We start from the raw sequence: 12,851 nt of genomic DNA, 5'->3' as shown, positions 1-12,851 counted from the left end.
TTATAAAAATAGTTTATATTTTTATCTTTAAAATGACACAAAAACGATTAAAATCGGTTCAGGGGAACCGGAGATATGAATTTTTAAAGAATTATTACTTTTCTAGCGCTTAGAAACAAAAAGCGCCAATCGGGTCATCTGGTTGCACCTCGACCGGGGCAAAGTCAAACTTTCAGGCCGACCGCGATGGAGCCCTGCTCGGCTACAGGTCGCTGGAGGCCTCGGTTAAAAAGTTACCTTCTGACTTAGTCTTTATTTTGAAGTTTTTCTTCACCGGGACGAACCTGCCAGTTGAATCCGACCTCCTGGAGCCCTTGTCCGGATACGCGATATGGGTTTCCTCGGTGGAGACTTTTACCTTCGGACTTAGTCGTTTTTTCGAGATGAAAATCCTTCGACCGGGGTAAACCTGGATCTTGTTCCGACGTCCATGGAGCCCTTCTCGGATACGATGGCTGGGAGGTCCCGGTCAACTTTTTACGTTCGGGCTTAGTCTCTTTTTTGGATGTTTTTCTTTACCGGGACGAACCACGAAGTCAGGCCGGGTCGCGGTTGAGGCAAGCCGGCTAGAATTTCCGCGGCGGGTCGGTCCCTCTCTGGAGCTTTTTTCCCAAAATTCTCAAATCTTTTCCAAACTTCTGGGGCTTCACCCAGATGTTCTTTTAAGGTTCTTTTGGGGTCCACAGCTCACCCCAAGGGTCCAGAAGTTCTGTGATGGTCCTTGGGGGGTGCGGACTTCAACTCCCAGAATGCACCTGGCGCAAACTCCTTTTTGGCCACTGGACAGTGGTCAGCTGGTCGCTTTCTTCAGGAGTTGGTGCAGGGGACTCTGGTTTAGCAATTTTTCACCTGTAGCAAACAGGGAGTCCCTCCTTGAACCAGTTGAAGCCAGGCAAAGTCCTTCTTGTGGTGAAGCCCAAGTGTGCAGCTGGTGCAGTCCTTCTGAGTGCAGGGTCCAGGTGCAGGCCAGGGGTCCAGCAGGGCAGTCCTTCTTCTTCTTTAGTTCCTTTCTTGTTGAATTCTAGAGGGGATCTGAGGTGTGGGTGCAGGTCTGCCAGTTTTATCCTTGCTCCTGGTTGAAAAGCAGGGGGGCCCTGGTTCTCCAATCAGGGACAGAGTCGTCCCCCTGTGATGCCCACTTCCTGGGAAGTGTGGCAAAAATCCATCCCAGAAGGCAACAGTCTCTAAAAATCCAACATGGATAAATCTGATTTTTGGAGGTTACATCTGGCTGAGCCCACCCACTGGTGTGGCTAAAAATCATAAACACACCCCTCTCCTGCCCTCTCCTAATCTAATCAAGGGGGCACCTAGCTGTCTGGGGTTGCAGGATGTGGGGGTGTTGCTGGGTGCTGCAAATGTCCTTCTCTGCCTTTGAAGACCAGTTTGGCAGCCCTCCCCCTTCCTGCCTCACCATCCCCCCCGACCCCATGCCCCCCCGACCCCCGTCATCGTCCCGCTGCCACCCTTCCCTTAATATTTTCCGCAGCCGCCACTGGATATAAATCTATTGACTTGAAAGCAGAAATGTTACAGCAAAAGCACCTCTTTAAAGGGCAGCAGTCTGAGCTGGAAGCACCATCTCTGCCTCCCGTACATGGCACAGCGAGAAGTGGCAGAAGTGAGGCATCGGCAGGGTGAGGGTAAATACCAATGTGTCCCTAATAAAACAGGCATTCACCAAATATGGAGAAGATGACTGGGCAGGTGGGTTACAGCGTAATTTATGTTTGAAAAAAATCATTGACGGAAGAAGAGACAGTTGGGACGATGGTGAAAAGAGAAAAAACTGAAAACAGAAACATTCATAAGGCAGGTTCTGGCTGGGTTGGTATGTGTGTGTGTGTGTCTGTTTTATGCATAATTTAACCTTTTTGAGATTAATCAAAAGTGACCAATCGCATGGGAGTAATCTTAGTCTCTTTATTTAAATGATTATTTTTACAGTAATCTGTGATTTCCTTTTGTCCATGGAATGTGAGCTAAATTTTGGTTTTCCCCTTTTCCTGTATTACTTTATTACTTCCCTTAACATGGCCGCCCCAAATGCTAACTCTGATTAGAGCCCTAACATAGATTTATTGATACCTTTTCCAAATTTTAACACCAAAATACATGCATTCAATGGCAGATAGGCAGAAGTGGAATTAAAAAGTAAAAGTAAACAGAAAAGTACATTACAAATAAGTAGTGGATGAAGGACAGAAATCCATCTATGGAATCAACTGGAAGAAGATTCATGCACACATTACATTACAGAACGCTGTCTTCTTTACTAAGTTTACAATTACACACTTGCACCATCAAGCTTTATTTAGCAGAAACAGAGCTTGTTGCATGAAATGAATATAATCATTGACTTGAGAGGCAGCCACCCAATAGAACATGTCCTCATCTTTCACCCTCTGCTAGATCACCAGATAGGGCCACCAAGAAGACGTCCAGATTCTTAGCTTGATGTCTGATTAGGTTTTGGGACTCTCCTTGAAATCCGAATTCCCCAGGAATCGAAATATCTTCACAGTTTACTCTTTAATTCTTTATTTCCTTTGAATACATGGTTCTGTTTCTTCACCTTTAGGGAGCGTCTCCCCTTGTAGAACTCATCAATGATCTTCTCATACTTTTTCAAGACTACAGGACGCTTCAGTTTCAAGGTGGGACCTGAATGTGGGAGAACAGAAGAGGAAAGTCAGCAAAGGAAGGAAAAGCAAAGTATTTCGAAAGCAAGAATACAATCTTTCAGAAATCTGTAACACTCTCAACTCTATTCTATTCTTTTAAGTCTTCTGTGGCCCTTCTATATTGTGTAAATCCCATATGTTTTATCCCTTGCAAAAGAGGCCCTCAATTTGACCTGTACTCTACTAAGGATAAATTCTTGTGAACTATGAACAGCAGATATTATTGTGCCCACGTATACTGTCTGACTGTTCCTTAACACTGCCTTTGTATTCTTACAGAGACACTGTTAGAAATGGGGTGTCTAGTTGGCTAGAGTATGCACCTAAGCCAGGCAGAACCCACCACTCTAGTCAGGGCGAGCAAGTCACACACCAAAGATAACCTGGGCTCTCCCCCTGGTAGCTTTGCACAGAGCAGTTAGGCGTACCCACAGAGGCAAAGTGTAAAGCGTTTGCGCCACACACTCACACCAGTGACACAATACAACTACACATAGAATTATAGAAAATATGTTTCTGTATTATCATATATATATATATTAGGACCAAAACAACATAAATCATAAGTACTGTACAAATAAAACAATTACTAGAAGATAATGTTGGTTATCCTGAGTACTACAGTAATCATTAGTGACACACAACACATTATCCGCATATACTTAGAGCATGAAATGTAATCTACTGGGAAATATACACACACATGGAGCATGAGATCATCATAAAGCCTGATATCTGTGTACATTATACAAGTGCTGTCATAGCACATGCTATCCTGACAGTGACGGTATCTAGAACAGCATATAATACAATATCAGGGCATGGCAAATGCAGTAATTGCGTTAGGATAAGAAGATAACAGATTTCATAATCTCACAGTAAATACTTTGTAGACAAGGCAGTAGAGTTAAACACATGGCAAAACACACATGACAAAACACGCCAACATAGGGTCCGGCGCCTCTGCGCTCCTATTAGCAGGATTTTGGTAGATTTCTTAGGCTACCCTGGAACAAGGATATTTAGGCATGAAGTGTAGGCTGCAGGAACTCCTTCATGCCTATTATGTGTAATATGGGAGTTTTGGTAAATTCCCCCAAGCAACATGGCGGGGGCCTCCATGAGGTCTGGCCCTGTATTGGGACGAACAAACAAATGCCCCCCAAGGTATGCCCAAAAAAAAGGTGATAGAGAGGACTCTCACTGGTAGATTGTCGTAGGAAGACCTCGCCAGGACCCCCGAGGCATCCTGAGTCTCCACCTGCAGCTCCTTGCAAGTACGGGGTGCAGCTGCCAAGAGTGTAAATGCTGCCCTTCTCAGCCTGCAGCACCTGATCCCCTGGCTTCCTCTCGGGAGCGGGTCATGGCACACCGACTTGGCCGCAAGAGGTGGGGCCAAGCAGATGCAGTGGACCTCGTGGGTCCAGTTCAAGGGTACCGTGCTCCGAGGTCGGGACCACAGTGTACTCCTGGTAGGTTTCTGAAGGGAGGAAGCTGCACCCAAGAGCCACTTTCAGCAGCAAAGGCTAGCTCTCACTATGCGCTGATTGGGACTAGAGTGACCAGTCTACAATGCTCTCCCCCAGTCTGTGGGACTGTCCCGGAGCCTCTCATCGGTGCTGTGGCGTCATCCCCGCCTATCAGCCTCCTGAGTAGCCCCAGAGTGCCTGTGCGTGCTTTCCCCAGCAAAAGGCAGGGGAAAGAGAAGTGACAAAGCAGGGCAGATCCCAGGGCAGACGCCAGTTGAAAGGGTTGGACCCTTGTGGATCCTAAGCTTCCAGATGAACCAGGGTGGTGTGGGGGGAAGCAGCCAACCAGCCCCAGGGGAACAAGAGGGGGGATAGCATGCAGTAGGCCAGCACATAAGACATGTAGTCCCAATGGTGGTTTCTCCTGATAAAACAGCAGTCCTCCTGGCTGTAATGAGTCAGGGAGCAGCAGGGCAGCAAACAGGAATGCAATCCATTGAGTTCTTCAGGCTACCCAGCAAGAAGCAGGCAGCAGGGCAACAGTGGAAGAGCAGTCCAGATGAGTCCCTTGTGTAGTGCAGCAGTCCTTCTGACAGAGGTTCAGTCCCAGTTCCAAAAGTGCTCTAAAAATATGGAGTCAGAGCCACCATACTTATACCCAAAAATGTCTGAGTTTAAGGGGTGACCTGGCTCCAGACATCAGTAGGGGTAAATCAGCTCTTTGTGTGAGGGCAGGACACAGGCTATTGACATGTAAGATGTGCACAACCTCTCCCCGCCAAGGAAGGCTATCAGTATACAGATGGATGCAAGTGCCTCTCTTGTCACACCCAGCCCCTCCTGTGTTGTGGCTTTCTAGAAAGTATGCACAAAACTTTGCTGTCATTCTGCCCAAGACGAGGATTGGAGTCAGGCTCCAAAACACTAGAGTTACAAGCACAGAGAAATGTCCACTTTCTAAAGGTGGCATTTCTAAAACAGTAATGTAAAATCCAACTACACCAGTTAGCAGGATTTCTCACTACCATTCCAAACATACCAAACATGCCCACGCTACTCCTTTCAGATCAGAAATTACCACTTGATGATATATGAGGGAATTCCCAATACTAACCTAGAAGAGGAGCAGCCCTCAAAGTAGAGAAAAATGAAATAGTCTGTTTGTCACTACATGTAAAACATAAGAGTACAGGTTCTACATTTTACATGCACCACACCTTGCCCATAGGGGTACTTAGGGCCTACCTTAGGGGTGACTTAGGGTAGTAAAAGGGGAGTTTAGGCGTTGGCAGGTAGCTTGAAATGCCAAGTCAATGTGGCAGTAAACTGAACACACAGGCACTGCAGTGGCAGGCCTAAGACAGGTTTGAAAGCCTATGTCTGTGGGTGGTTCAATCAGCCCAGCAGGTCCACTAGTAGTATTTAATTTACAGGCCCTGGGTATATGGTATACCACTTTATAAAGGACTTACATGTAAAATAAATATCCCCTAGAGGTGTAAGTCATCATATCACGTTTTAGGGGAGAGAGCACATGAAGTTTAGCACTGATGAGCAGTGGTAAAGTGCCCAGAGTCCTAAAGCCAACAAAGAGAGGGTAAAAAAAATAGGAGGAGAAAGGCAAAAGGTTTAGGGGTTAACCCTGCAGAAAGGGCAATTTCCAACAAAGACATTTTAAGGCTAATCTCCTCCTAAATGTCTTATTAGAAGAGATCCTACTGGTTGACTGAGCGGGGAGTGTTACCAAAGACGTTTTTGTATTTAGCCTCAAAAACACTATTAAAAATATTGTTTTGGTCACACACTGATGCAAACCAAAAACGTTTCAAAATGATATATGTTTCTCCTTAAAATAACAAAAGCCTAGATGCAGTGGAGTGTAAAGAACACACTGAACCCTACCTCCTACCTTCCAAGTAGATTCTGACAGTTAGATCAGTGTTTCCTTTACAGTTCTTGAAACTTACAAATCAAAGTGACAGGCCTTCATGAAGTATGCCTGTGGTTCCTGGGGAAGGAGCACGATTCCAGGGCGTCTGATGACTGCGCTCAGACGAATCCAAAGGTCATACAGGACCGCAAGGGAAAGCTGAAAAACTCCACTCAATGACTGGTGTAAGGCAAAAGGAACTTTACACCCCCGCAAAATATCGTCGCTTTCAAAGTCTTTGAGTAAGGCTGATAAAAAACATAAAAAATTAAGCAGGAATGAGCTCTTTCCTGTCACTCTCTAACTCTAGGGAGGGTCTGATGGTGCCAGTGTGCCACCGGGTCTTATTCCCGATCACCCATCGGAGCTGATCATGAGTCTAGTCCTTGTGCAACCTGAGTTTCTGTGTCCATCAGCAGACTTTTTCACACTTTAATAGTTGCCTCTAGCATGCCTTTGGGCTCCAAGGACCCGCAGGGAAATCCAATCAGATTTCTGCCAGCGGGTCTGCCCTCAGTGCCACCTGTGCCTCTTGAAGCCACTTTGGATTCAGCACTGGCTCCGGTGCTGACCTCAGTTCTTGTGCCACCTGATGCACCGTTGCCTCCGCTTCAATGCCGCAGACCCTGGAGGAGGATTTTCAGTGTTGTGTGCTTTCTGACCCCTAGCAGAATCCAGTGGAGTGCAGCCAGTTGGCCGTCCTTCTTCTTCTGTTACTTTGCCCTTACCACGTGGTAGGGCCCAGACTTTGCACAATCTTATTGGCACTGGCTCAGATAATGATCTTGACGAGGGGGATGATTTTGATAGGCAAGAATTACTACAAGATGCCTGAGGCCTGGATGCGTTTCCACTATTTGTCCTCCTGTCCCTGCTATCCAAGTGCCTCTTTTTCTTTGACATGGAGGGCAGTAGAAGACATAGGCCTACAACTCTCTACAATGGAGGTGAAGACCAATGTTCTGACAGAGGTACCCCAGCCTAGTCAACCACGTACAGAACCTCTATTACCATGCCATGACCCCTTGTGGATACCCCTTAGGTACCTGGGCAAAGCCGTATTTGGGACCGCCAGTCATTAGGCAGGTCACTCAACACCTGGCGACCCTGACTTCCTAACTCAACATCCCACACTAAAGAGTTTGGTGGTGCAGGCGTCCACCAGTAAGATTAATCCTAGCACCTTCTTCACCACCCCTCCTCGGTCTAAAAGGATATCAGGCAAATGCATCTTCTCAACCAGTAGCCTTCCTTTGTGGTCTGTAAATGACAGCTGTCTTCTAGGCTGTTAATCCCATTCCCTATGGAGTTCAGTGGCCCCTGTTTCACCGTCAGTTACAGATGCCCTTCCTGACACAAGCCATCCTGGATGGCTGCAACACAGTTAAATGTGTAATTTGAACTGGCTTGGACACGACCAACTACTTAGGTTTTGTGATGGGTACAAGTGTGCCATTTTGGTACCATACCTAGATGTGGTCTACTGGCTTCTCCAGGATGCCCAGGCATCCCAAATCGGCATGCCATTTGGTGGCTCTTGCCTTTTTGGCAACAATGCAGATTTAGCCCTGGAACAGTTTAAGGAGAGTGGGCCACAGCATGCTCATTGGGTCTGTCTGCCCCCACCAGACAATTCAACAAGCAATTTTATCCCATCCGAGGCTTTGGCAGGAGTTTTCAGGTTTGCCAATTTCAGGCCCTTTTGTACTTCAGCTCCTAGCCCTCCCATTTAATTCACATCAGGATGCTGACAGGAGGACCACCAGTCCGTCTTGCAGCAGAAAGTGCAGGGACTTTTGGCATCGGAAGTAGGAGGTGGATGTTACTCCCACTACTGCATGGTGCTGAAAAAGGACAGACGCCTTCATCCTATTTTAGATCTCAGCCCTCTCAATGCCTTTCTGCGGAAGGACAGATTCTCACTCTAGCCCAGGTTGTGTCTTCCCTAAGTTGCGAAGACTGCATGCTGGTAATGGGCCTGCAGGAAGCTTATTTACACATCCCTGTCCTGGAGGCCCTCATACACTAACTGCAGTTACAGTGGGCATGAGAATTTTTAAGTTTGCAATGCTCCCTTTTGGCCTCACAAGGGCCACTCAGATGTTCACAAAAGTGATATTGGTGGTCATGGCATGCCTTCGGAGGTCATGAGTACCAGTCTTGTACTGCCTTGACGACTGACTGCTGAAGGCGGGGCCCACTCACGTATCCGGTAAGCAGTATCCATATGATGGCGACCCTCCTCATATCGCTGGGGTTCACTATCAGTGTTTTGAAGTCACACCTTACTCCTTCGCAGTTGCCCCCTTTTAACTTAGCAATTATGGATACGTTACAGGTTTGTGTGGCAAGTCCAGGACATTTAAGCTACTATCCTTTTTCAATCAGTCAATCAAACATTTATAGAGCGCTGCATATCAGACATGAGGGTCTCGAGACGCTCGAGCTGTATGCTGCTGCTTCGAGGTATGAACATTCGAACATTCAGGTTTTCAGTTCTTTTCTGAATCACTGGAGTGTTGGTGTGGTCCTGAGGTGCAGGGGAAGGTTGTTTCAAGCCTTTCTTGCCAGGTGTGAAAAGAAATGTCCTGCGCTATTGACTCAATGGATCCAGGGTCTCTGCGAGGGAGAGGGAAGCTGATCAGAGGTGTCTGTTCGGTTGGTAGAAGGTCAGGAGCTGGTTGATGTAAGCTGGTCCTTCGTTGTCCAGAGCCTCGACGGCGAGAGTCAGCATCTTGAAATGGCATCTCTGCTGAATCGGGTGCCAATGTACTTTCTTGGGATGTGAAGTGACATGGGTCCTTCTGGGGAGATCAAGTATGAGTCTTGCCGCTGAGTTCTGTATTGTATGCAGTGATTCCCATGTAGAGCATGTTTCCGTAGTCCAGTCTGCTGGTGATGAGGGCCTGCATCACTGTCCTTCTGGTGTTTGCTGGGAGACACCTGAAGAGCTTACGTAGCATGCGAAGGGTGTGAAAGTAGGCGGACGTGCAGGGGTGGCTCCTCAGCAAAGTCCATTATTTGACATTGTAAGAGCAGTGTGGCCATATTAAGTACATGGGCTGGGAGTTTGTCATCACAATGGCTTCCCTGAAGACTGAAGTGTGGTATCAAACTTCTCAGCACAATAAACCAACACTGATGCCAGTGTAGGATTTATTGTACAATGCACCCAGAGGGCATCTTAGAGATGCCCCCTGTATTTTAACCAACCATTTAGTGCAAGGCTGACCAGTCTGTGCCAGCCTGCCACTAAAAGATGAGTTTTTGACCCCATGGGGTGAGGGCCTTTGTGCCCTCTGGCGTCAGAAACAAAGCCAGCACTGGGTGGAGGTGCTCCACACCTCCTCCCTGCAGGAACTGTAACACTTGGCGGTGACCCTCAAAGGCTCAGCCCTTCTGTTACAGTGCCCCAGGGCACTCCACCTAGTGGAGATGCCCACCCCAGGACAAAGCCCCTCTGTTGACGGCATGTCTTGTGGGAAAATTGAGTAACACAGGGAGGAGTACCACTCCAGCTAATACCACCCGTAAGGTGTCCAGAGCTGAAGTGACCCCCTCCCTGCAGAATCCTCCATCTTGGTTTGGAGGACAGGGTCCAATAGGGTGAGGAATGTGCCCCCCTCCCCAAAGGGGGTGTTCACAATAATGGTGTAGCCACCCTCAGGGACAGTAGCCTTTAGCTACTGAGCTTTGTAGCGCCTCTGAATCTAGTATTTAGGGGCACCCCTGAACCTAGCTTACCAGATTCCTAGTGACCTCTAAACAAGAAGAAAGAAGAAGCAGCTTCAAGGACTCTGCTACCAAAAGGCGACGCATCCAGCAAAACCAGCGGGCTCTCCAAACTGCCAGAGGACTGCCTGCACACTAGAGGACCAAGAACACCTGAGGACAGTGGCCCTGTCCATGAGAAAACGTCCAAAAGTACTCCAGAACTGCCCCGGATCCACAAGTCCTGCCCACTCTGCAGCTGACGCCGAAGGCCTGAGTCCAGGTGGCCCAACTGTCCAGAGCATGTCCCCAGGCAATTTAGACCTTGTGTACACCCTGGGTTGACCCCTCCTGGCCAGCACGAAAATGCCTGCAGCTTAAATCCAGAGGAACCCCGGACCACGAGAGAACCGGACAAAGATTCCCAACTCCTAAAGGTAGCCCTGCATCCTCAGCCCCCTGACTCTGGGGAATCCGACCACTGGTTCAGCAATGTTCAGCAAGTGACTCTCCTCCTTGTCCAGCCTGTGGTTTCCCGGAACCAACCCCCTGGACCCAGCCTGCAGCATCTTTGTGACCCCGGAGTCTCCCCATTGAAAAACATTGGGATAGTGTGTTTTTGGTGCTGACCTGTGGCCCCCGGGTGCTCACCTAAACCCCCCAGGTCTGCTTTCGGAAGTAGAAGATCTGTTTCCGACTGCCCCCAGTCTCCATAGGAGCCCATTTTAAGTCGAACACCAATTTTGACCTCCGCACCCGGCCTGCCCTGTGTTGCTGGTGGTATATGTTTGGGGTCATCTCGAACCTTGACCAGTGGACATCCTAACCCCTGCTGACTGGAACTGTAAGTTGAGTACTTACTGCTAAACTGCACTAACATCCCCCCACCCCCCAGGACTGGGTTGAAAATTGCACTGTCAATTTTTTTAAAGTGAAAAGTATTACTTTCCTTTAAATTGTTTTCTTTGCCAAATATAAACAAAGTGCTATTGATACATATGTTCAATACTTACTAGAAAATGTACTTACCTGCAACAAGATCCTTTTGGTTCTAGAAATAAAGTAACAAAATCTATTTTTCCAATATAAATACATTAGCCTAGAGGTAGTAATTGAGTGTGTCCTTAATTTAGTGACTGTGTGTGTACAAGAAATGATTTTCACTGCCCTCTGATAAGCCTAACTGCTCGACTACACTACCACAAAAGAGAGAATCAGTATTATCTACTTTAGCCTCTGTTAAGCCTCCGGGGAGTCCCTGGACTCTGTCCACACTATATCTCATTTTGATTTAGTATATACGGAGCCAGTTCCCTACAAGGTTGCTATGGCCGGAATGCTATGGGGGGAAGTGTGGTTGCACTAAAGGTTACTAGAATTGGCAGAGTATGAGTTGGAAAAGAAGATTTTTTCCAACTAAGTATTATAAGTATGAATTATATCTGCATACAAAATTATTCAAAAACAATCTTTAGTCTGTTTTTTAACCCCCATCTGGAATGGCGACTCCATCGTGAAGTTACACGGGGGCCGCACTGAGCGCCACAAGGGAGTCACGACTCCAGTAGTATGCACTAACCAATTGGGCTTCTTTAAGGAAAGAAACAGCCACTAACCATTCAGATGTTGGGTGATAGTAAATAAATATGAAAGACAGTTTTTGATTTGTTAACCGCCACAACAGCACTCAGAGCAAAGTTGAAAAGATTACCATTAAGGTTTCCTTGGTATGAGAGTGGAGTACTAGTCTTATGCTGAGGTCTTAAGCTTACAGAAAGAAAACAGTGAAAAACGTTATAGTGAGACAAGACTATTTTAACTATCAACTAAAGATATTTAAGAGGCATGTGAATTAGTTTATATATGTTTTAACATATCTATAATCACATATGTGTGCATAAGTTGGATAGAAAAAAATATATATAAGATACAGAAAGGTATCCTGCATAAGAGAAGGAGTGACAGACATTGCAGCTCTCATTTAAATGTATAGTAAGACATTTAGGGGCATATTTAAACTCTGTTTGCACCGAATTAGCTTAATATTTTTTTACTCTAATTCGGTGCAAAACTAACTCAATATTTATACTTTGGACCTAGACCCATCTAGCGCCAAATTTATGGAGTTAAAGTCATTTTTTGGATGTGGAAACCTACCTTGCCTTAATGAGATGCAAGGTAGGTGTTCCCGTGCAAAAAATGACTATATGGCCTTAACGCCATATTTATACTCCTGTGCAAAAATGGAGCATGGGAGAGAGAAGGGGTCAAAAAATGGTGCAAAGCTTGCTTTGCTCCATTTTTTAACGCCTGGGTCAGGGCAGGCTTTAGGGGACCTGCAGGCCTATTTCCATGGTGGAACACCATGGGATAAGCTCACAGGTGCCCTCCCCAGGCCCCAGGGACACCCCCACATCCCAGGTAAGTACAGGTAGATATTTAATTTTATTTTTTAAAGTGCTATAGGGGGCCCTGAAATGGGCCCCCAGACATGGCACAGGGTGCAATGGCCATGCCCAGGGGACCCTTGTCCTCTGTGCTGGCCATTGAGGTGGTGGTCATGACAGTCATGTTGCATGGTAGGTTTAGTGCCATAAAATTACGCTAATCTGGTTGGAGTCATTTTTTTATTTTTTTTACTCTAACCTGAGTAACGTCATTTTTGGGTGCAAAATCCCGTGCTTGGATACCGCCAGCTCCCCCCTACTAACGTCATTTTTAATGATGCTAGGCTACCCTTTGCACCGGCTTGCACCATTCCATAAATATGGTGCAAAATAGTGTTAGTGCAGTTTTGCACCAAAAAGTATAAATCAGGGCCTTATTTTATGACAAAATGAAGAACACTAGTTGATTCCAAGCTCTAATTGTCGCATACTACAGCACGTTTTCAGTGACAATTTAACTTTCTGTTTCCACACATTTCCAAAACTTACATTATTTTTCAGTTTAGTTTAAATGAACAAATTGTAAAGTATGCTATATGTAGCCTATATGGTGCATAAAGTAAGAGTTGAAGTTTCATGCAGTTGTTTCTCACATCTGCAGTGTGAGACC

The 12,851-nt window shown here is 46.5% G+C and overlaps 1 protein-coding gene across 1 annotated transcript in view; it reads right to left on the bottom strand.

Annotated features, from left to right (window-relative positions):
• Positions 1 to 1,903: 1,903 nt before the first annotated feature.
• The window catches only part of LOC138251856 (long-chain-fatty-acid--CoA ligase ACSBG2-like), a 374,130-nt gene continuing 363,182 nt past the window's right edge, over positions 1,904 to 12,851 (bottom strand). The window contains exon 13 of the mRNA XM_069205685.1: positions 1,904 to 2,664. Within this exon, the coding sequence (XP_069061786.1) occupies positions 2,519 to 2,664 (146 nt within the window). The 3' untranslated portion in view covers positions 1,904 to 2,518. The remainder of the gene's footprint in view (positions 2,665 to 12,851) is intronic.

Source organism: Pleurodeles waltl, chromosome 1_2, assembly GCF_031143425.1.
Source record: "Pleurodeles waltl isolate 20211129_DDA chromosome 1_2, aPleWal1.hap1.20221129, whole genome shotgun sequence".
NCBI lineage: Eukaryota > Metazoa > Chordata > Amphibia > Caudata > Salamandridae > Pleurodeles > Pleurodeles waltl.
This window is presented reverse-complemented; position numbering and strand designations above follow the sequence as displayed.